This window comes from Fringilla coelebs (genome assembly GCF_963513975.1).
Source record: "Fringilla coelebs genome assembly, chromosome: Z".
Taxonomy (NCBI): Eukaryota; Metazoa; Chordata; class Aves; order Passeriformes; family Fringillidae; genus Fringilla; species Fringilla coelebs.
In genome coordinates, this window is record NC_140031.1 from 56,800,335 (window position 1) to 56,825,458 (window position 25,124).

The 25,124-nt window shown below is 42.3% G+C and overlaps 1 protein-coding gene across 2 annotated transcripts in view; it reads left to right on the plus strand.

Annotated features, from left to right (window-relative positions):
• Positions 1–25,124, plus strand: part of LOC311165717 (paralemmin-1-like) — a gene marked incomplete at its 3' end in the record, with an annotated part of 126,796 nt that overhangs the window by 89,947 nt on the left and 11,725 nt on the right. For both annotated transcript variants that reach the window (XM_084225971.1, XM_084225972.1), the window contains exons 4-5: positions 20,538–20,652; positions 21,265–21,286. In XM_084225971.1, the coding sequence (XP_084082097.1) occupies positions 20,538–20,652; positions 21,265–21,286 (137 nt within the window). The remainder of the gene's footprint in view (positions 1–20,537; positions 20,653–21,264; positions 21,287–25,124) is intronic.

Here is a 25,124-nt window from a genome sequence, read left to right on the forward strand (position 1 = left end):
GAAAAATATGGACTTTTTTGGACTCTGAGGTGTTATATTTTAACACGTAACTTTACAGTTTCAAAATACCTTGTTTTTCTAAAAAATCATGGTAATTTTGGAAGTGAAAGTGCAGGTAATCATTATTTTAAAAGAATAGAATCTATTAAATAAAACAAGCGTTTTTAAATGAACTATAGCTAAAAAGCTGTATTTTGTCTCTCTCCTAAAAAGCTTTCTATTTTTTTTTATTCAATGCCCACCAGTTTCCTCCTACCCTAGGCACTGGCACTTGCCTGCATCTAATCCCTAGTACTCTGGTTTAGACCTAGACACGGGAACCCAGTGTTCAGCTTGGTCTGGTCTTTCTCCTGTAGGCTGAAACAATGGCTGCTGCCACATTCAGTAACATTGAACTCACATAGGCTGTTGTATTGTTACAGCATTTGGGAATCTTTTTAAAATCTGGGGCCTAGAAAATTATTTCTGTCCTTAAATTAGCTGTGGATAAATTAGCCCTTGAAAATAAATTCTTCCGAATATGCTACCCAAAGTCCATCTGATCAAAGAAAAGGAAAACAAAAATGAAAATAAAAACAAAAACAAAAAACCACAAACAAAAAGACCACAGGAAAGACAGTACAGTGCACAAAGCACTGAGCTGGGAAATAGCTAGGAAAATAGACAGGCATCCATTTTCCATCTGCAATTTGATGTACTTGCACTCAACTATTTGTCAGGATGAAAAATACGCGGACTTTTTATGCAAACCCAAAACTTTGTTGCTAAGGTAAACCAAATCTTACCAATCTAATTACTGACTTGTTTTTAGTTATTAATATATTATTATTTAATTTTTAAATATTAATATATTATAATAATTAATATTATTACTTATTAATAATATTAAATATTATAGGAGGAGAAAGAGAAACCATATTACATTAAAAGTCTGCAGAGTAATAGCTACAACTGTTATGTCTCCTAGCAGCTGCCCTTTTCTCTGGTATTAGATTTACTCTTCCACAACCTCTCTGGATCCATCGCAGATGTAGTTAAAATATATGTCAAGTTATGAGCATGTCAAACTCTTCATCAAGGTAAATATTATTTTCCTTGTGAGGGTATCTGATTGTGAGGGTTTCTTCCCTTTTCTAGGGGGAATGTGATGTAGACATTTCTGGTTTACTTTTCCTCAATTTGGAGTCCATTTGGAGCAATTATTATTTTTCTAACAGCCTTTATACCTTGGTCTTTCTTCATGAGTCTGTAATTCCATGTCAAATCTGCTATATATGTATTGCATGTGTTAGATATAATCATGGAAGCACAGAATAATTTGAGTTGAAAGGGACCTTTGAAATTCATCCAGTCCAACCCTGTCAGCCTGACTTCTTAAGATTTTCTAAGCCTTCTGATGCTTACATTCTCGTAGCAAACTTTCTCACATACTTTCTTAATAACCTATTGTTTTGCATTCTTTTATGGAGGATGAGAAATTTGCTGGTTTGTCCAGTGTCATTGGAGAGGTGGCACTGTCACCCTCCAATCCACTGTCACTTTTGGAAAACTATAAATGTTGGAGTCAGAAAATAAACTTCCCTTTTTCTTCACCTTGAGAGCAGCAGTGTGTGCGCTTGCGTTGTTTTGTGTCCTGTAGTGACATCAACCCCCTGCAATAAGCAATGACATCTTCAGCTTAGGTCAGATTGCTCAGAGCTCCATCCAGCCTAGCTTTGAACACTTAGAATGATGAGGCATCCACAGATTCTCTTGGAAATCTATTCCAGTTTCTCTCTATACACACCATAACAAAAAATTCTTCCTTATATCTATAATAAATCTACCCTCTTCTAGTTTGGCCCCTGTCTTATGGATATGAGCCCAACTTTGAAAAAAAGGTCTGTCCCCATCTTTCTGACAAACCTCCCTTAGGAGCTAGAAGGCAGGGTCCACCAAGAGCCTTTTCTTTTCCAGGCTGAACAATCATAGCTCTCTCAGCTCTTCCTCATAGGACTGATGTTCCATACCACTGATGATTTCCGTGGCCCTCCACTGGGCTTGCTCCAGCAGGTACACATCCTTCTGAAGCTGCAGCCCAGAGAGCTGGCTGTGGAGCTCAGGTGCAGAGGAACAGTTACCTGCCTTGACCTGCAGGCCATGCTTCTTTTGACACTCGTTCTTTGCTCTCCTTGCTGCTCCTAGAGCTGTTTTATCCAGCTCTAGGTCCTTATCTGACCTTTGTGAACGTGTTCATTGCCAGTGTCATCGTTCCACCCCATCCTCCTGCTCACAGTACACTGCATATCTCTTTCCAGGCTTCAGCTGTGGCATCAAGCCCGTGTTCCTCTGCGTGGAATGACTACAGTGGCTTCATATGCATTTCCTTCCACAGAACAAACTGCTTGGCACTGCTGTCTATACATCACAGCTACACCATACAGCTATACAGACATGTGCAGAAGACAAAGGGGGCAAGTGCAGAGGGACCATGACAATTCCTGAAGTCCTTAAAAGCTATTACAAAGCTTGGCATCTGTTACTAGCAATGGTGCTACTGTATTTACTGGGTGGCACTGATACAGAGCTAATTAGATTTTATTTCTCCTGTCTATAGCCTATGTAGACACATACAAACTTATTGAAATAGCAAAGGTTTCCAGCTGTGCATGCTTATTTGCACTGGGACTAATAATTTCATACTTAAAACTAATTTGGTGTCCTAAAATTTACAGATCAAGGTTTCGGTGGCAATTCAGGAGAATGTGGAATAGTTTGTCATTATTACAATTACCAAGCTCCAGATGTATAGCTCTTCCAGAGACAAACTGTTGAACATGTAGAGTTCTCCACTGAGGAAGGTCCAAGCAGATCAAACAATTTTTCAAGAGATGAGAAAGTGAATGTATTCAGTCAGCTGAAGACAGAAAAACTGGTAGACCATGTGCTCACCCGGCTCCCAATATGTCACAAGATAAAACTAATGTTTACTAGGTGAGGATCTTCCAGTCCTTTCTTTCCATTTTTCTGAGGTACTTCTGATGCAACAGGACAAATTTGCCATAAACACTTGTGCTGATGCTAAAAGTGGAAAACGGTGCTGCAGAGGCAGGAATCACATGCTGGCACCTGAAATGTTGAAATACCATCCTGTGCTCACATTCTCCAGCATTACACCTTGGGTTGAGCAATCATAGTTTGTACCTGGACAGTGTGACAATGGTTGTGGATTTTGGAGTCAGGCATGGATTCAGGTATGTTCAAGAGCTCTCTGAGCAGCCGCAAAAAGCTATCAAAAATCCCAGATATTTATTGTTGCTCTCACAACCTGGCAGCCTCATGTGGGATGTAGAGGAGTGGGTGGGCAGTGCAGCTGTTCATGTGTTCATCCCCAGCAGCCAGCCTGGTCTGCTTGGAGGCAAAGCACCAGGACAGGACTTAGTAGGCATGACACTCTGCATTGCAGCAGCTTCCCTCCCAGGACTGCCAGTGCAGTATCATATAAAATACAAGCATCAGTTCTCTGAGAACTTAAAATTATTTTAGCACATCACTTTCCCATTTCCTTGACTCTCAGTAGTTTTTGGTCAGGGAAGACACCCCATAATAGTGAGCACCCTATATCTCATGGCTCCTGGCAAGGTTTTCTCAGCGCCCCAGTTGCTGTGGTGCCCTCCAGCTGAGTAGTTCCCCTTGTCATCCCCCACTGTGCAGCTGAGGACAGAATTCAGTGAAAAGTTGCACACCATTTTGCCCTTCCACTGCCACTGGATTTCTAACTTCCCATAAAAAGCTCCCACATGCCAAGCTCCCTGACCTCTGCCACATCCTTTCTGCTGTCATTCTCTCCTCTCCTGCAGAGGTTTTTCTCCTTTCACCTTGCAGTGAAGAATATTGTTGAAGTATTCGTGTGCATACCTGGCTGACAGCTGGCACGTGAAGTGTTCTGTTGGGGACAAGCAGAACAAAATGCCATGGAAAAAGCTGAGTTGTTACAATGCCTGAGCTCGCTAGATGGCCTCATACACTGCAGAGAAGCTCTTCCTCCAGCACTCCCCTCTTGGAAATTCTGTTATGCATGCTGCAGTAGGGACATTTTAAATACTTTTTCCCCTTCTTTTTCTTTTTCTATCTGGACCTGGATCCCTCTTTTTGATTCTTTGCTGGTGTGGTAGACCTTTTTCTGTCCCCTGGGCCATGGCAGCCAGTTTGTAGAGCAATTTCCAATTATCAAAGCAAGCCACACAGCATGCAGCAGGAATGGGAAGCAGAAAAGAAAGCTAGTATGTGACCTTCATAATAATAATATACCGTAATAGTACAAGGGGGTGCAGGAGCACAAGCATTAAGTTTAACATTTGGGGCCTTTCTGCAGTGCTCCCTGCATCCATGAATGTATATTTAGCATGTCTGTCTAAAGGTTTGTAGTATTACACATATTAGGGAAAAAAACTCTGCTAAACAAGCATTTCCTACACGATGATGTGTGACTCCACAGAATCTTGTTGTGGGAAGAGCGTGAGGGAGGGGTAAGGGAAAATGAGAAAAGATAAATAGGTGTGCAAAAGGCACTGGATATTTAGCAACCTGTAAGAAAAAGTTGCATTTTTCTGCAGTATTCTCTTGGTCTCTGTGGCCACAGTTTTTGAGAACACTGCTATCAAGCAGGTATTTACAACAGTACTGATTTCAGCGGTGGCAGTTGGAAACAGAAAGAAAAGAAGGGCTCAAACTCACAGTCAGATCAGCCGATTGCATCACCTAGATGAGCCATGATAATGGACTATGGCCCACCAGCAGCCCTCTGCCAATGCAGGTAAAGCACAGCTTCAGCCACTTTCACTGGGATATTTAGTGACCATATTCATCTGCTGGTTCTTGGCTGAGAGGCTGGCTGGACAAGATCCAACAGCTGGATTTATTTTTGTGTGACAATTACCTATCCATGACTACCTACCTATCATGTGCACAGACATGATAAAACGAACGTAGCTCTTCCCACCTTTTGCTGGTGTGCTGTTGGCAAAAACCATTCTCATCCTTTGTCCTGCATATTTTTTCTACTTAATGTATGATGTTTGCAATTGTATTGACCTGTCCAAAAGCAGTAGGAGCCCTCTGCTGTCTCTCCTACCAGACTGTAGTACCAAGAAAACAGTGGCAAGGCAGTCTGCCTGGTACCTTTGAAAACAGTTTCTACTTTCTGTCTCAACGACACCCACCTGACACAGTCATAGACAGAATGATAGTGAGAGCTGTGCTTGTGCTTCAGGACTGGGCAGGAGCCATCCTCTGCAACACCTCTGAGCTCTTTGGAACAACCACCTACATGAGGGCAAGCACATTGTCCTGTCACGTTTAGGTTCAAATGTCAAGCCATCCAAAAGTAGCCTGAATCAGGCAGCTCCACTTTCAGCTTCTAAACTGGGCTTTGTGTCTTTTACAAAATAATCTGTGCAGAACTTTTTGAACTCAGCATAAAGTCATTCACTTGTTTCCCAGCAGTTTTTTTTTAAGGACTTCTTGGAATTGAGACTTTGGTACTTCCCAAAGGTATGTCAGTGAAGAAGACAGAAGCACATAAATGAAGAAGGGCTTTCTATAAAGAGGATTTCTTGATCTTGATGCTATAAGTTTCAGACACAAAGCAGGAGGCACCCAGTGGGGTGATGAGCAGAGACCAGAACAGTTCTATAGCCAGAAGGCCACAAGACCACCCAGTGTGGATTTGTATCACAAGGGAGTACCCAGAGATGCCTAAAGGCACAGCTGTGTTGAGCACGAAGTGGCATCTTTACATGGCCTTACTTGCCAGTCTTAAAATAGCATAAGGTGGAAAGTATCAGCAGTCCTGTACCAATATCAGAAAATGTCTCTTTGTAACTGATTGCAGTAGCTGGCATGAAAATGAGAAGCAGGCAGGAAAAAAAAAAGTGAAGGAGGGTGGAGTGAAATGGTGATGTAGATGTTCCACACCACAAATGAGGCAAAATTTGTTAGGGGGGGCATGACCAGAAAACCCACAGCTCCTTCAGGGACTGTCGTGCTGACAGGAGCTTGCATGCTGCCTGCAGAGTGTATACCAAGGCAGCTGCCAACAGCAGACCTGAAAACTGTAGGCAGAGCCAGGGAGCTCAGCCACAACTGAGGCCAATTACAAATGAGGGAGAAATAATTTAGACAGTTGGAGGGGTCCATCTGGCACTTAATGACTAACCAGCCAGCCCTTTGGCCAGTCATCTTGACAGCCTGCACTTCCAACTGCCCTTGTCTGGTGGTAGGCATAATGCAGTCAGTAGCATTCCAGCACCCAGAATATTGTTGTTGTTCTCAGTTTTTATGCCATGTTTCAAATAAGGCCTTTTTAGTTTGATTTTATTTTCAGTCTATCCATTCCAAAGCAATTTTCCTAATTTTGAGCTGTCACATTAATGCGATTACTTTTTAAGTATTGAGTTAGAGATACACTTCAATGTTGGCTTACATCCAAGTGTTCATCTATTCAAAGCATTGGAACTGCATACACACCTACATTTTGATACCTCTTGTTTAAATTCAAGGCTTTGAGTACTGCTCTTTCATCTACTGCCTGATTGCTTCAACTGTAAATGTTCATAGATGAAGAATGTTCAAACAATAAATCTGGAAAAGTTCATAACTATACACCAATTGGCATGGATATCACAGGAGACAAACTTTCAAGAGCACCTTTACCACTTTTAAGCTGTTTTTGTACATCTCAGATGGCACCTACAGATATCTCCTGCAACCATAACTTCCCATATCCTGAGTGTGTGCATGCTTGCTTGTGTGAAGTAAACTGGGAAATGGGCCCCAGCCTTCCCAATACTATGAACATCTGTGAAGTCTTTGCCCCTGATTTCATGTTTTAGACAAAGCAAATTAAAATGATGTGTCAGTGCTGTAAAGAACATTTTTGCAATGGTCTCATATTTATTATTACCCATTCTTACAAGAACTTACTTTATTTGAGTGCCTTGTTCAAATACCAACATAAAAACCATAGTAGGCACAGAAAATAGATAAGGAGGTCGGTCAATGTACATGTAAGACCAAGAATGTTCATGGTTTTGCCAAAACTCAGCAGAGGTTTTCTCCTGTCCAGGATCCCTGAGCATTAGGAAGAAAATGAAACTCAAAACCAGACAAAATTAACCACTTATACCTCAGGAAATCCCTGCAAAATTTTAGCCTCTTTCCTCAAGTTACATTGCAGAAATTTCCAGAGATATTACATGGACCATCTTCCCTTGCTACCCATCCCTCAATACCATCATTCCAGGCAAAGAGATGGTTTTCACAGTCAAGGAGACCTGTGTGAGGTTCATCCTAGTCCTGGGATTCACAGAAACCACAGGAAGTGTCCTAGCTTCTCATGACCAGCTAGCCCTGGGATCACAGCCAGGAGCCCATCAGGCTATACTTGGCTTTCTTCAGCTTGCTGCAGAAAGGATGATGAACCAACTACAAAGTAATTTATTAGGAAGTAGGGGGTTACCACACTGGTAGGTACTTAGAGGTTCTCCTCTTTGATATTTACCCTTAGATAGGCATTCCTGTGCCATCTCCCTGCTATGATCAGCTTGAGGTCAGCCATCAAAACATGGACCCTAGCATGGTTTCAGAAACTCTCTTAAAAATAAGGATTTATAACCCTTTTAAAACCCGTCCCGTTCTACAGATGCTGTACTGGCTGCTTTTTGTGCCACTGAACCAGATCAGCTCAGATGTCTGCATTATCCTGATTCTGAACTCTGCAGCTCTTGGGAAGTCTGGGGTCAAGAATTTCACCCCTCTGAGACCCACGCAGGCAGGAAGTCATCAGCTGACTCCTACCACAAACATGCAGCACAAAGTCAAGGCAAACTTTTCAGCATTCCACTGTTAAAACTGTACTTCATTCCAAGTTTTCATGAACCAGCAAGGGGGAACTAGAAAAGCATTGCCACATTATTAAACAAGATCTCCTTTTTTTTTTTTATTTGAGCTGCAGCACTGTGAAGGTTCAGATAGCAATGACTCAGGTCTGGCTGATATTAGGTAATGTGGAGCAAAGGGCTGGAAAAGGGAGCCTCAAGTAATATCAAAGCAATTATTCCCACTCATTTCTTCATTCACACAGCTCTGTAGCTGGGTCTGTTCACCACTATAGTTCAGCAATAACATCACACTTCCAGGGACCCCTCTGCAGATTTATAGATGCTGTCCAAGAACAAACTCAATCTTATAATCTGTCCACAGCACAGAAAGTTGTCTTAGACTGTACATGAAATCCAAAGATGTGCTCATGATTACCTGAGCAGTTGGGATGGCCTAGGAACTGGTAAGCTTGATTTCCAGTTAAGACTGAAACAGCACCCAAAGGAGTGCAGCATCCAGATCTTTTGTCCTTCATGCTGCTGGTAGGTACTTGTGAGAGGCATCTGAAATAAAAAAATTAATCATGAAATTCAGAGAGTTAAATAATGAGATACAGGCGTTGTGTGTAGAAGGCCTGGATAGTTATAGCTCTTCTCTAGTGGTGTGGTGGCGTTAGATCATTGCAGATGAAATCCTGTATCCTTGGAAAGTGAAAGCCAGGCTCTGTGTGACAGAGATAAAACTGGAGCCATTCCTGTTTAGCGTATAGTCAGTATTTCCGCAGCTCTCTATATAGATCCCAGGATGCTGTGGACTTGCTGCTTTCACCTATTCACCCACCTTCTCCTTCTCCAGGGGTGGTAAGCGATGTCTTGAGCTGGAATTCATTCATCATTTTATGGTATGATTTCATTCTTGCCCAGCTGAGAACAGCCAATGGGAAAAGAAACTGTGCTTTGCACATTGAGATGGAGTTACTGCCACAGGTCCACCTTCTCTGAACTTGTATGCCAGAAATTAGTGCTGGGAGTCTGTGAAAGGAATGGCACAGACCTCTCCATGTGCCCAAGAGGACTGGGGGCCGCCCCTGCCGGTAGTAGCAGCACCACCCACCAGCCCAGTGAACGCTCAAAGAAAATGACAAGAACAATAGCAGGAAATGTCTAAGGGTGGAAACAACAAACCAAACACAGCCCAAGTTTCTGGGGGCTTCCTGATTGGCTTGATTTGCCTCAGCAGGAGCACTTTGGATAACCTTGGAGCTACCCCACCAGGGCAAAACCTCTCCCCAGTGAAACCATGTTTGTTCCAGTGGCTTTCTGGGACATGGGGTTGTTTGCTGCCCAGCACTAATTAATAAATAAGCACAACATAAAAGCCCTAAGGTAGATCAGATGGAGGAAGCAGGATCAGGACGCTGCAGTCATCATGCTCAGGGTGGCAGCAGCTTGATGCATCTCTCAGTGCTCCCAGGGTAAAGTCCGTCCATTCCCATGGGGCATGTTCCTTGCCTCGCGTCAGCCTTCACCCTGGAAAAATGAACTGTGAGTTCCTGTAAGTGAATGACAACGGAGGACAGATTTGCAAAGCCCAGATCCAAGAAATTGTTTGTAACAAGAAACAAACAAAACAAGTTACAGCTCCTACTGGGTGTTCCCCTTCCTGCTGCTCTTTTTCTTTCCCTATTGGCAAGCAGTGCAGGGGAATGGATTTTCCCTGTGTATTTCTGAGGGTTGTGTAATATGGGGAATTTTTAAAGGGACCTAATGAAGTTCAGTGCCTGTCACATACTGACTGTCAGCTGCACATACCATCTAGCTTCTTTGTCAAGGACTGCTGAGGGCATTTACAGGTTGAGGCAATTGTGACTAAAGCACAGCACAAAAGGCAAGGAAAAATATGTTCAAAAATGTCAAAGGGAGGCAGATGGGATCCTTGTCAGTTGCAGCTTTTTATGGTAGTTGTGCTTTAATAGCCACAGGAGAGCAGAATAATCCCACCATTATAAAGCTTTGATTGGGTTTTCATGAATTTTCTGGGGTTCATTTTTATTTTTAGTACTGTTCTCAGACTAAATTCAGTAAACCACATGGTGTGCCTCAGGTCAGAATGCTGGATGGTGGGCAATGCTTTTTGCACGGAGTAAGCTTGTAAGCACCATTTTCCTTGAAACAGCCCTTTTAAGTCGCCACAACAGGAAGCAAATTGATAATCCCTTGTTTGCACCAGAAGTCTATTACAAAGTCCATGCAGTTCTTAGCAGCAAATATAAGTCAAGTCAAACCAAAATTATGGAAATCTCACAGTGAATATAATTAATAATACTAGCTAAGGCATCTACTAGGGATAAGCACGGATTGAAGTACAATTAGGCTCTACTGTATTGGCAAAATGTATTGGATCAAGATGGTGGAATGGAGGCAATATTATTTGCTGGAGACTACAGCAAGTATACAAATAGACAGCTATGGCCCATGATTGCTGTTTTTGCCAACCCTGCTTTTCTAGTTAATAACTGCAACATCTTTTCATTGCCATGTGAAAGACCCACTTGCATGTGCTTCTATACTGGTAAATGTTAAACATGGTGGGGGCAGGGAGGGATTCCAAATAGCCCAAAATGGGAATTCTGCTTGGAGTGTAGTAGTGGTTCCCAGCAATAGAGGACATGCTGCCACTGACTTTGGATGGAGGCAGCTCTGTCTAAAGAGAAAAAAAAAGACTCAGGAGAGTCTGAGTGGAAATAACCTTTGCAGGAACCTAAGGAAGAAAAGAAGGAGGGGAAGGGAGAGAAAGAGGGGGGGGCGCAGGAAGGGAAGGAGCCTGTACCAGGGAAAAGTTTGTCTTTCGCTCTAGGTGTGCTCTTGAGTTCTGCCAGGCACAACTCTTGTACTATGGCCTTTGGCCCTGCCCTTCGTTGCAGCAGCCCATGGGTGGCTGAGAAGCACGACTCTGCAAGAACTGCTGTGCATGACCCTTGCCAGCTCCCTGCAAAGAACAGATGGGGGCACAGACAGCACCTCCCCAGGTCTCACAGGCAGACAAAATAGATAGTTGTGGAAAAAGCTGCGGAGACCTGAGGTCCAGACAGAAGATAACATACCATCTCCAGCCTCAGCTAACAATGTTTCCTTTAAAACCAGTCTCCCATGTGTTTTGCTTTTCAATGCACCACTGCCTGCACTCTGAGCTTGCAGAAGCATTTTATGGCATTTCTGCTGTAGCCCCTTCAGAAAAATGTCTCTAAGCACCACATCTACATGTCTTTTGAACTCTGCCAGGAACAGTGCGTGCACCACTTCTGTGGTCAGCTTGTTCCAATGCTTGGCAGCCCTTTCAGTGAAGAATATTTTCCCTAATATCCTATCTAAATATCCTCTGACACAATATGAGGACATTTCCTCTTGCCTTGTAGCTTGTTACCTGGGAGAAGAGACTGATCGCCAGTCTAACATCCTTTCAGGTGGTTGTATAGAGCAGTAAGATCTTCCCTGAGCCTCCTTCTAGAGTCTTCCCCAGCCTTGCTGTCCTTCTCTGAACTGCTCCAGCAACTCGATGTCTTTCTTGGAGTGAGTGGGCTCAAAACTCAGCACAGGGCTTGAGGTGTTGCCTCACCGGTGCCAAGGAGAGGGGGAGACCCACTGCCCTGGACCTGTTGGCCAGGATGGCATTAACAGTGTTGGCTCTCTGGGCACACTATTGGCTCATGTTCAGATGGCTATTGACCAGGTGGGTTCGCATGGGTGGTTGACCAGCACCCCCAGTTCATTTTCTGCAGGGCATGTTTGCCATGCTCATGTCCTGTCCTGAGCACCCCATGAGCCTTAGCAGCTCATTTCTCATCTGACACTAAATCAGAGACAAAAGGCATATTCCCAGTTTGTACATGGGAGGCTGAAATCTCTTCAGAGAAAATACTGTAAGTCTTGTTTTTTGGTTAATTTCCCTTCACTTAAAAAGCTGATGGAGAGTTTCCAGGCCTCCTGCCTTTCCTGCTAAATGCTTCTAGGTAACTCAGTGTGCATCTCCAGTATGTCAGTATGTACAGAATTGGCAGAAAAACATCCTCCTTCCTTGGCAGCTTGCAGTGTGGGTACTGCGTAAGGTCATGCATTGATTTTTGTAGTACATCTGCACTAACCTTGGGTAACTGCAGCAGCTAGCACTGGTGCGTGATGGAAGAATGAGCACTCAGCCGTCATCCCCCAATTGCTCTCCCTCTATTTCTTGGATCTCTCCCAAGATATAAATAACACAATTCACTGTACAGCTGAACTGCTGGCATCTGTTGCTAAACCTAAACGAATTTCATGTGCATAGCTGCTACAAGCCAACAAGCTGTTTTTCACAGGGCTGGCCACACCTGTGCTGCTGTTTAAGTTTCCGAGTGCGTGCTGCTGTGTACAGGGACTTTGTGCTGGGGATAATTGTGCGTGCAACCCTCCTTCACCCAGACCCCATCTTGCAACAAAAGAAAATGTAATGACCAAAAGCCACACTGGTGTGGTAGTCCCTTGCACTCTTGTGTGTTCTCAGATATCCCAGGACATCTGTCCTGGTGCTCGTGCTGCCAATTTTACTTTAAGCCATGTGAAAGCAAGCAGGTTTCTGCAGGATTCAGTGTCTTTCCTGAGTCGTTGTACCTTCACCTTTCAATTGCAAAGTACAGCATATATCCTCTCTCAAATGGCTATTTTATCTTCCTTGCCTTTCTCCTGCCATCCCAGTTAGTACCAAACAATTAACTACAGATGATGCGCCTCTGTACTTGCAGCGTAAGTCCTGTCTGTTTTCTAATATGACAACCTGTCTGTCTAGACACAAAGATCTGCATGTCTGGTTCTGTGCAGGCCAAGCATTTTATATCAGTTGTGGCTCTTACTTCGTTTGCCTTAATAATTTGGACACTGGCCTGTGAAGCTCCAGAGGCTGGAAGCTTGGATCTGGGAGGAAAGAAGAAAATAAGAGTAGTGGTAAAGAGGAGAGAGAAAACTCAGCTTCACCAGGAAGAGCCTAAATAACCATTTTTATCTTACCTGTCTGGCCCAAGAAACCAGAAAATTGGTGCCATTTCTTTTAAATACAAGTGGTCCAGAGGCTAGATGATTCAGGAGCCAGATGCTACCAGGGCAGGTTAAGGTACCAGGGTGTTTACTTGACTGATAAGGGACTTGGTCAGGTCTGCCAGGTTCTGTCTGGAGCCTGGTCAGGAACACAAACAGGAGCTTCCTGATCCAAACGCTGTTATAAGCACACAGAAAAAATAAGTAGACTCTGCTCTTTCACCTCTTTGATCACTGGCCACTGGACAGGGTTCATAAGAGGGTTTTTTTTAAACTTTTTTCCCCCTCTGTTCCCAAAGGAGGTTCAAGCCATGTACTCCTCTGCTCTAAGGACAAGCATCCAAGGCACAGTGATTCACTGATTTCCGGTCAGTGATCTGCCATCTCCGGAGTCAGTGGGAAGTTTTTAAGGTTGCAGTCTCAGCCAGGCTGGTGACATCTCCCATTTGAAGAATACTGGAAGAACTGGGCTTAGAAAGATTTACACTGGTAAAAGTCCAAAAACAAGTGTGGGCTGTAAGTGCCATGAAAGCAAAAAGTTATGTGTTACAGTGATATGAGAAAATCATACCAGGCTGAGGTAACATTTTAAGAGGAGAAAAAGCAGCTCATGAAAAAGTAGTTTCAGTTAGAGGAAGAGTCACACCAGAGTGCTGAAGGTTCCCATATTTGAGAGATTTAATGCTGTATCAGGCAAACCTGATAAGCAAAAGTTAATATGCAAGCATTGTTGATTTGGCAAGGAAAGGGGCTCAACTGTATAACTTCTTCAATTCCAGGTGAAAATGCATTACATAAAGTCTTCTACATCCAGAGCAAGCAACATTGTAGTAGTTAAATCCAAGTAGTGGGTGTGTGTAATGGATGTGTTTTCCACCTCATCCTGCTTAGCTCAAGAAGTCCTGTGGCCAATGCTTGACTTGGTCGCCTTGGTTTGTCTTGCGTGGATTAACCTCATCCTACACTAGGCAGATGCAAATATCATCATACTGCTCTCTCTGTGTATGTGTGCATACACATTTACTTCAGACAGCAAAGGGAATTGTGGAGTTTTACTTCTCTTCTCAAGTCCCTCAGGTGGTACTGGGATGTAGATTTTCCAGGTGGAGGGCATTGTTTCTCTTCTCATGTGTTCAGCAAAATTGATGCGGACTGCCAGAGCAACTCATTCAGCATCATGCCTGAATCTCATATCCAAGCCCTGGTTGGCAATGAGGGATTCCCAGTTTTTCAAGTCATGGAGGTTTTGCCTTTTCAAAGATGTTAATTAAGTTTGCTGCTCTTGAATTTCAGCTGCACTCAGTAAACAACAGTCTGTTCAAAATAGTAAGATGTGCCCTGCCAGCTTTCCTCTTTGAAAGTGAGCTGTTCAAAAAAGGATGAGCACTGCAAAAAGACTAAACTAAGAGGCAATGAATTACTCAACTCTGAAATCCCATTTCGGCCTGCAACAGACCTGAAATCAAGCAGGTTTTTGCCATCAGCACTAGCTGTGTGTTGATACAGAGTGACATCCACAAATGGTCCTATTGGCTTCAGCAGCAACTGCTGCTGTTTGCTAAGAAAACCAAGCCAAAATGGAAAATAAACCAAAGATTATTCAGTGATTTTCCCCCTCCCCTACAGCAGACAAAGGGTACTGTTCACAGCTGTGGCATGTAGATTTCAGCTCCAGTTTCATAGGCATGCTGGCTCACAGACACGTTGCTGGTGCTTCACAGTTGGTGCAGGTAATAGGAAGTTTGTCAAGGGCTGAGGTGCTGGACTAGGATCCACTTATGTTGGTTTAAGAGACTCACATATATTTCGGGGCACCCTTTTCCCTTGCAAGTTCATTTTCCAAGGTTGTTCTGAACCTGGGTAAGCTAACAGGTACCCTGCTGCCCCTAAAAGAAATGGGAATGAGAGGCCTATGGAGCAGAACATTTTTGCGAGTGAACTTTTGCAGAAGGTACTGTACTTCCAGGACAATGAATCTTACATGTAAAGTTTCAGTTTCTGGTTTTGCTGTGTGGTCAAAAGATACCTGAAAGCAAAATCCAAAGGTACAGAGAGAATGTAGAGATCAGTTTCATCCCTTCAGGCAAGAGCAGTTATCCCTAAACTTGGCGTTTAATTCTCTGTTCAGTAAATGTCAGGGTTTGTTGCAGTGTTCTGCTTGTGAATCTGCTGGCTGCTGGCTGTAACACCTCATGATGTTCAGCTCTGAGGTGTGATACTAATTACAGTCTTATTTGTGGCTTTTATATCAAGTTGATTTATGGTATCAGTCAAGCAATAGCAAAATAATAATTTAAAGTTGAACCATCCCCCACTCCACATATGCATCCGTCACCTTTTCCCTTCAAGTGTTTACTGTGATTAGGTCTTTCCTGTTTTTCTCTTAAGTTCTGAATACTTGTATACTTTCCTTTTTAGTTCTGATGAATGTTTTTTTTTACACTGATATGCCAGTGTGTATGCTGCAGACATAATTTTTATTACGTTTCTGCTTTCACTGCAGAAATCGCATGAGTATTCTCAGGTACAACTCCAAATGCACAGGCTGAAGACACTGGTCCATAAACCTGCAGCTGATCTCCCTGTTTATAATGCTGTTACCCTCCTACCCTGAAAAACAAAACACTGCTAAGCCAAATGTAGATGTCCCTAGAAGGCTGTGTCTGCTAGAGTTAATTACCTGGATAGAGGAGGCTGTTTTCTTCAGGCATAGTTCTGCTGACTTAGGATTTGTGTGTTCAAACCAGTGTGACTGTGCATCAGCATCGACATTCACTCTGTGAATGCCCCACAGAACCATGCTCAGGGTCTCTTGAAGGGTCAAGAAAAGGCATCTCAGGCCAGAACTTCTGCTTTTAAGCAAAGAGGAAAATGATTGGCCAGGTTTGTGGGTTTCAACATCTCAGTGTGGGAAACAGAAGAAACAGAGGAAATCCTTCACCTGAGAAGGTGCATTCAGCACCTTCAGAGCACAAAGCAGAGTCCTTACCCAAGCACAATGTTTGCTGGACACTGAGTGCTAAATGTAAATGCACATGTACACATACCACAGTTCCAAACCTCGCCTTTTGCCTCTTCACCTCTTAGATCTCCCTGCTTAACTCCCCTTATTGTCACCTAAAATACAGTATTCTGTCCTACCTAACACCTCTTGTGGTCCATATCCCTGCATCTCTTCAGGAGAATTCATATGCTGCTTCTGCCTCTGGTCTTCTCAAAGGCTGCCCTGCCTGCCTTGTCCACACCCAGTTAGGTCAAAATCCCATCAAACACACAGACCAGGCTTCCTTTATCAGTCTGGGACATCTCCTTCCCCTGCAGTACTGTAACGTTCTGGTCTGAATTTTGTAGGTCTTGGCAGCAACAGAGTCTAAAAGAGAAGGCCTGTAAGTAGCCTTATAATATGTTTTTCCCCCATCATTCAGGAGTTTCAAGACCCAGCTGGAAGAAGCCATGATCATCATGGCCTGACCACAGCTGGCTCTGCTTTGAGCAGGAGGTTGGGCTAGAGACCTCCCAAACTCGTTTACAGCCTTTATTATCCTAGAAGCCTGTAGTCTTACTAGCTGAGGAATCTGGGTCGCCCACATGACAACAAAATGCTGTCCAAAAGACAGCATCCTTTCAGCTGTTTGTGGTTCCTTCCTCTTCAAAGCAGGGCAGCACAGTTAACAAGAGAGGAAAAGTCACTTAGCTTCCTGGCTTATGCAAACAGCCCCCCTGAAAATCCTCTTACACTCTTGGAGGCTTATGGCAGCCATCCATTAGAGAAAGCTGTGGGGCAGACAAGCAGCAAGGCAGGTTTGGCTTTCTGAGTGACAAGATTTCCCATTTGTTTCTGTGATATCTGGGGAAATAGGACTCTAATAAAATCACTGAAACAAAACATGGCTTGCCCATGCCACAGCAGCCCCAGACTCTCTGACCCAATTTTCTTCTTATAGAAACAGTTTAGCAAATCTCAGTTATCAGGCAGCTGCCTGGGCCAATGAAGCAGAAGTACTAACAGTCTGTTTTATCTTCTGCCTTATCTGAATCTGCATTTTTTTTTCTTAATTTTCTTCCCTAAAATGCTTCAGACGTTGCAGTTGTTTGTGTAACTGGCCATCTTTCAAAGGCCAGCCGAAAATCTGCTAAGAAATCTGCTAAGGAACAAGGGAATTACAGGGTTTCCTTGCCAGGTGTCAAATGACAATTAAGGCATATCCTTTTTAAACTGGACTAGAAGAAAAGGACATTCTTTGATATTTAACGGGTTTATACAGGAAGACTGTAAGGTCTTTGTATATATATGTATGTGCAACATGTGCACTCTGAATTAATTTATTACTCTTTAAGCCATTATACAACATATTGCTCAAAACAGATGTGATACTAGTGCATTTATTTTTCAGACCAAATTCACGTGACTCTTTATGTGTTGCTATCAAAAAATCAGGCACTTCTCCTTACCTATGAGCAATTCTGATCATAGGAAACTCTCTAAAAAAGTAAATCCTGCAAAGCAACTTTCAGTTTGCATGATTGAAATTTTTTGCATTACGGACCATATATAAAAAGACAGCCAAAATAAGTGGTGAGGACCCTATGTTCAAATTTTTCAGGGAGCTCTGTGGTACCCAAGTGGTTTACTAAGAATGTATCCAACAGTTGACTTAGAAACTCTGACCCTGAATATTTATGTTACCTCAGCTGAGGTGGTTCAACCCTTAGAGAGCACAAATTAGTGAGATATAAATTTAGCAACAATCTAAAAAGCAACCTCCTGTGGATACCAATGTCTGGTTTATTCTCATGGATGATCTGTATCTTTCCTTCAATTTTTCTGCATTCTATAGAGAGGCTGGATGACTCTCAGTCTACCTGTACTGATTTCATTGAGGAAAAGGCAATTTGCCTTGATAGGATAAATTTTATGCATTCTTCAGTGTTACACAGAAGTTCTTTGCTTCTAACAGCTTCATCCATATTTCTAAATCTTGGTAGCTTGGTCTACATCTTTTTCCTCTTCAGCAAGTTGTTGTCAGTATCACTTCTAAAAGAAAGTAAAGAAGGGATTCAGGAGAAACAAACAAACAAAACCAAAAAACCTGAGAACAAAAATCAAAACAACTAGATGTCTTGTCTAAACAAAGTACCATAATGTCTCTGCCCAACTCATTTTAATGGTCAGGGTAGGCTGGCACAAAGGAAACAGAAGGGAAGTGAACCAGGAGGGGGAACACCAAAAGAGCAAGCAGTCAGAAAGTAAGAAAACATAGATCAAATCAGTTGCTATCTGTGCATGTCCAAGTGCACATGTGAGTGTGTTAAAAGCAAACTTTCTCTGCAAGACCAATTAATGACCTTCTGCAATCTGAGCTGGTGTACAAAAAATTAGTGAATAATGATGACCCCAGATTACATGGAGTTTACTTGCTTATAACCATGCATCAAGTGAGTTGCCTCATACACTCAGTTTTCATTTATAAACTACTAAGTAATGTCCACTTCATTTGAAAAAAAAGGGCTTCTTTCCTCTCCCTGTATTTTATTGTTGCTGACTTCTGCACACTCCCATTTTTCAGTTTTTTTCCACATAAAATAGCAAGCAAAATGTACTAGTTTACAGAATATGCATCCTGAAAATGCTGCTTAGTGATTCACTGGGGAAGAAGTGAAATATACCAGTAAACCCTGACTTACCCAACCACACGATTTGTTTTCACCAGTCAGCACAGCAGAATATTTCAAATGTCTTTATCAGCAAGGTACAAATGTATGTTAATCTACAAATCATTCCAAGGGATGGAGAAGGAAAAGAGGGCACCTAGCTGGGGATTCCTAAGTTCTTTAATTCATCAAGTGTGGCAAATGCCTGACCTGAGTGACAAGTTAATTTTTCACTTCACCACATATTTTTAAAAAATCAAGATTAAAAAGTCAATAGAGGATATTTTCAAAAATTTCTTCCTGAATTACAACATGAGGGGGAATAGTCATCCTGGATCAAACAAAAGCAGCAGAACAAAATACTTAGTTACTTTTTTTTGATCTTTTATGTTTTTTATTATTTTGGAAGAAAGATTAAATGGATTGAAGCAGTACTTGCCAACAGTTCATTTTTAAATTATTGCAACTAAGCCATTTCAACTTAGTGATTGGGGGGGTTACCTTTAATGGCAGTACAACAAATCACCATGAATCTGAGACTATTAAGTACTCGCACACTTTAGGAGAATAAAATCTGCCTTTTCCCATCTGCAACAACTTGAGCCTCTAATACCTTTCCCTCCCTCTAATGAAAAGCATTATCAGGAAGTGCCACAAATCTTTCATCATCATACAATTAAAAAGTGAGAAAAAATTTCCCAGGCGGGTACCTAAAGTTAGACCCCTGCATCTATATTTAAGCACAAGAATTTCATAAGGAACTCAGCCTGTCATTTCTGTCAAAGAAGCAATTCCTTTTTCTCTCCTCCGTACATCATCTTCTCCATGCTCTCTGCCTTGTGATTGAACAAGCATTAGTGGAGTCCTGAGCTGATCAAGGCTGGAAAAGAGCAAAAATGTGTCCTTTAGTGTGGATCAGTGTCCTGAGCCTTCATTTGAAAAGTGGTGGCAGAAAGGCAGGAGCAAGCAGCCATGGGTAAGGAAAGTGCTGGGTGATGCTGGTATGTCACATTCAAGGAAATATGGTTCAACAAGCTCTGAGCAACTGCAGATCTTTTGGTAGACAAAGGAAGTTTTAAGTAACTATCCCCGTCCAAATGTATTCATTGAGGCTTCATTTATATTTTTTTTTTTCAAAAGTGAGCAAGCAAGAACAGTGGCACACATAAAAGGAGGAGAGCAGGGGGAAAGAGGGAATATTCCTGCATCTGCCTAAATCATGTCAATTAAAGGAGGTTTGAGTTAAAGTAATGGAGAATCTAAGCTCTATAAAAGTGTGTTCCAAATCATAATCAACTCATCTTAAGGTGTGAGTCTCAGCCGCTAAGTCTTGACAAGAGAAATGAGAGTGCTGAGTGTTTACTGCCTAGCAGAGTAAGTTTATTTTCTAAACTGTCTATGTATTTTATTACCCAAAGTCTCTGGGGACCCCAGTGTCTTCCAGTAACAGTAGAAAGAACAGATAGCTACCCCAAAGGAGAGTGGGCAAAATATGGGTTCAAGAGAAACTCCTACCTCAACTGGTTGGCTGAAATTTTCCAACAACTATTTGCAGTTTCATTGTCTGGAGTATGGAAACATTAGAAGACACTTATTCCTCTAAATACTACAGCATATTCATAGTTATATCCTGCACTGTGATTTCTAAAATGAAAGTAAAAACCAGAGATGTTATGGGAATTGGAGTGAAGGAATAGTGAAGTATATTTTTAGTTCATCTGTATGTGCTTTTGCAGAAGTGGGTAAGATAATCACTGTTTTTCCTGTAAATAGATCTGTTTGTTTTACAAGTAATTAATGGGCCCTTCATGTGTTAGGAAATCAGTTGTGAATAGTAAGAGACAAAGTTGTTTCTGATGACATTTGAAATGCCAGTAAATATCTAGGAAACTCTCTCTCTCATTGAACTAATTTTTGCATTTTATTTTTGTGTGTATGTGCATGTCTGTATGTCTTCCACAGACTGGAACAAGAAATTCAGAAATTAGAAAGTGAAGAATCACAAATATCTGCCAAAGAACAAATAATTTTGGAGAAACTAAAGGAGACTGAGAAATCCTTTGACAACTTGCAAAAGGTATTAAAAAAAAATACTCCTGGGCACAGATTGAAAGCAAAGTGTACTCTTAGCTCCATTTGGAAGCAGTAGTTATAATTCATGAACGTAAGGAAAGATTGAGGGCAGTTGCAGAGCACCTAGCTTAAACAAGTATGAGCAAGACTAGAAAAGACACAGTGGCATCAGGTCTATTCTGGTTGGGTTTTTTGGGTTTTCCTTTGCATACCAGCTTTTTTTGAAGGGGGATTTCAGAGGTTATCTCCCTGTCAGCAGGGAAACCACGTGAGGTTTAAGGGGGCTTTCAGCCCTGCTTCAAGATATCAGCAGGATCCTGAGAGTATTTAAAACTTCCCTGCTCTCATGGCAACCAGAGATAGTAGCATTTGCTGCAGATGCTGCTTCAAAACATTACAGCCTGCAACAGAAAGCAGAGCTCTTCATATAGTTGTACCATGTCCCCCTCCTCCAGTCTGTGATGGCACCTAAATCCAAGGAATAGCAATCACAAATACCCATTTAAAATTTCCAAAGAACCATAAAAGCAAGCCTAGCATAAAAATCAAGATGTAAAGCAAGTTAAACCTGAAATATTAAAGGTTTAACCAAACATCCTATTTTTTCCCTTCACAGAGTTTCTCCCACCAGGATGGTGGTAAGTGCCTTTTTATTGTTGTATAGCTTTGGGTTTAACACGAGTTGTTACTATAGCTTTGTTGCAAAGGTTTAAAGAGTGGGTTTCTTTGCTTCATTGTGTGTTTCTGATTTCTTGCTAGAGCCATTACCTTTTTCTTTGGTATTTCTATAATGCAAGCACAAACGTCACTGTTGTGGTAAAACAGTATTACTTTGGCAGAGTTCCACCTCTTCTTATGCTCACACAAAGGGAAAGAACAGCATGAATAACTTAAAGCAGATATCATACAATTTCTCTGTTACTGACCCCTTTCAGCACGTGATAGCTCTGCACTGCAGACTCCTTCTCACCTCTTGTGTGGTCAGTCTTCTCCATTGTATGTGCTCATGCTCTGTTCATAACCAGCTAAATTCTGTGAGGACTATTCCTAGTACAGAGGAACAACTATTAAAAACAGATTATTTCACTGATGAACAATATTCTCCACATGATGATTCTTGCAGAAGGAAAACCTCACTTGGTCGGATGAGGATGTAGTAATCCCTAGTTTATTAACTCAGTGTCATGCAAAGTGCAATCCATACAAAGTGTGAGCTATAAATTTAGGTGTCTGTGTGAACAAATAATGTGCATGGTTTCCAGGAAGCTGGAGAGACCCTTGTAGTGCCACCCCAGGATCCTTAGGACCCTGGAAGGATGTCATGCTAAGGCATCTGCAGATAAATATGAGCACCAGATACTCATTTTCAGTACATGTCTTTGAACTGACAAAATACAGCTGCTGTCAACTGTACTGTGAATGTAGATGAGGAACATGTAGGATGATCCCAACATGAAAACAATGGGATACAATGGAAATTACTATGTAGTATTTGAGTTGACTTGGAGCTGTGTTTTCCAGGTGATTAACATTACTTACTAAAGAGGGCTTTTTTTTAAGTCAAAGACCTAGTTCAGAAATTTTCACTCCTGCTAGCAATATAATTCAAGGTTTTTGTTAAATGCTATTGTCCAAAAAAAAAAAAAATCCCAGAGAGTATGTTCCATTGTAATAACTTAAGTCTTCCTTCTCTCTGAAGGATTTGAATTTGGGTATCACAAAGTGGTAATTGCAAATATTTTGTACCTATGCAGGGTTACACCAGGGTCATTAGTAAGATTGTTAAATAGGAGCAGTGCCTGCAGGAATTAGCAACCAAAGTGCTCAGGAGCTTCTATGACTCCTGCAAGGTGCAGCCTGCATCTTCATGGGTCTTGTAATAGCAAAGGAACCAAAGGAAGCCCTAGCTAACAATTATGAAGTGGTAGTTTCCCTGAAGGTCTGTAGCAATGTAGTGTTCCATTAGGTTCAAAAGGAGCCCTCATGATCTCCAGATTTTGTCTGCTTCCAGAAGATCCCTTCCTGACAGACATAGCCAGAATTAAGGACACCTTGTAATTTCTGAAAGGTAACAAATAACTGCAAAAATCTGCCAGAGTGAAGAGAGCAATTTGTGCAAGCAAATAGAGCAGGGAGTTACATCTAAGTGAACCAGTGTCCCTCTCCTCTCCTCTCCTCTCCTCTCCTCTCCTCTCCTCTCCTCTCCTCTCCTCTCCTCTCCTCTCCTCTCCTCTCCTCTCCTCTCCTCTCCTCTCCTCTCCTCTCCTCTCCTCTCCTCTCCTCTCCTCTCCTCTCCTCTCCTCTCCTCTCCTCTCCTCTCCTCTCCTCTCCTCTCCTCTCCTCTCCTCTCCTCTCCTCTCCTCTCCTCTCCTCTCCTCTCCTCTCCTCTCCTCTCCTCTCCTCTCCTCTCCTCTCCTCTCCTCTCCTCTCCTCTCCTCTCCTCTCCTCTCCTCTCCTCTCCTCTCCTCAGGAAAAAGGTAGGAGCCACTGGATAACCCAGGAAGGCTGTGTAAAACACAGACACAAACCAACACTGACCTGTTTGGGCAATTTCTTCAGTTGCTGCCACATCATGAAAGACTCCCAAATCCATACATGTCATGTTTGTTTGTCCCTTTATTGTAAATGCAGTGACAGTACAAACATTTTTTTAATCTCACCATTGTGTTCCTGTGTATAATTTTGTGGTGACAGATATTTTGAGCGTGCAGGAAGCACTGCTAGAGGATGTTCAGAGCCCAGAGAGGTCCAAGCAAAGGCTATAAGGGAAGGGAAGAAGTGATGGTGAACACCAGTGACTGATCAGATGACGCTCTGTGTCCTTCCTGGCTTTCATAGAAAAAAAAGCTGTGTTTGGCAGTGAGAACCTCTGAGCTTGAACTCATCCAGGCACAATTAACACAAATTCTATGTTTTCCAGGGTAGAAACACACTGCCTTCATAAATCACTGTGTAAGAGAAAGTAGAGCAGAAATGCTGAGGCTGGGAGTTGTGGCCCCATCACCTTCAGTTGTGACTGCCAGCTCTGTGGGGGCTTGCAGCTGACAAGCTCTCCATTAAACAAGGTCTGAGATGATGTTAGGCATTACATCATTTGTTGGTGCTCAGGTCTGCAGTCAAAAGCAGGCGTGCTGCAGTGCTATGCTGCATGCACATGATGAGCAAATGGAAAGGAGAGAGCTCTTGCTCCATGTATGTATGTTTATTTCTCAATGTATACATAAAATAAAAGGCACATGAAGATCTGATGTAACTCCCTTGCCTACTGAATTTACCTTAGAGGTAAATGCATCCTCTGCAATATTTGGCTGTTTGTATGCAAACTATTTATTACTACTTCAGCCAACATACAGAAGCCACAATTACAGTAATTGGACAGTTTGCACAAGCCTCTGTTTGAATTTTGTATGTATTAGCATATATTTGGCCAAGAAGTGGTCTAGGAAACCTGACCAGAATTATTTAGTAACCAGAATGTTGTTTAGAGACTCTTCTGGTTTTATGTCCTCTGATCTTGACAAGCTGTGCAGCCCAAGAGCAAAACAGACCAGTGTACCCTCAGAGGAGTCAAGTACAGCTCTTTGAAGAGTTCTTTCCACATGTCCTGTAAAAATTCGTCAGCAATTGACTTTCAGTTGTAGGCTTTTGATAACTTTTAAATTCAGTCTCCATCAAGAGCTGCCACAATTACAGCTCCTCTGGCTACCTGAGTAAAAACCATTTATCACCACCCTTGGAGTGCAACACATGAGTCAATTTCCTACCCATCTTACACATGAGTCTTGGCCAGGAGAATAGTGTGGGAAGCAGTGTCAAAAGCTTTGCTGAAGTCTAAATAAACATCATCCACTGCTGTCCCCATGTCAATAGAAGATGGTATTATGTTGTAGAAGGTGATTCGTTTAGTCTGTTGTGATTTGTCCTCGGTAAATCCATTATGGCTTTTCCCAATCATCTGCTTCCTTTTGTTTGTAATGGTTTCTAGGAGGAGGCATTCTGTCACTTACCATGGAGACAAAGCATTGTGCCTCCTTTTGGACCCTTTTCCTGGGTCCTCTTTTGGTCCATTCCTGTGGTATGACATTTTTGCCTCTTCTAGTCATCAGGGACATCCACTGAACTCTGTATCTTTCAAATATTATAGACAGTCTCCTTACAAAAATGTCAGCCATTTTCTTAACACTCTTGGATGTGGATTTATGGACAAAAAAGGAGAAATCTGCCTTGTTACCGTTGTTAGTGACTAGCTTCCCTGCACTACTTGAACAGTGGTCTTGTGTCTTTCCTTCTGCTTACTGCTCACAAATACTGAGGAACCCTTTCTTCTTGACATTTTTGCCAGCTTTAGTCCTAGCTGATCCTTACCTTTCCTGACTGCATCTCTGCATCCTCCTAGCAAGGTGCTTGCAGTGCCCAGTGGCTGACTGCCTTTCCCCAATCAGTATGTTCCCTTTTCTGCTTTTAATTACACTAACA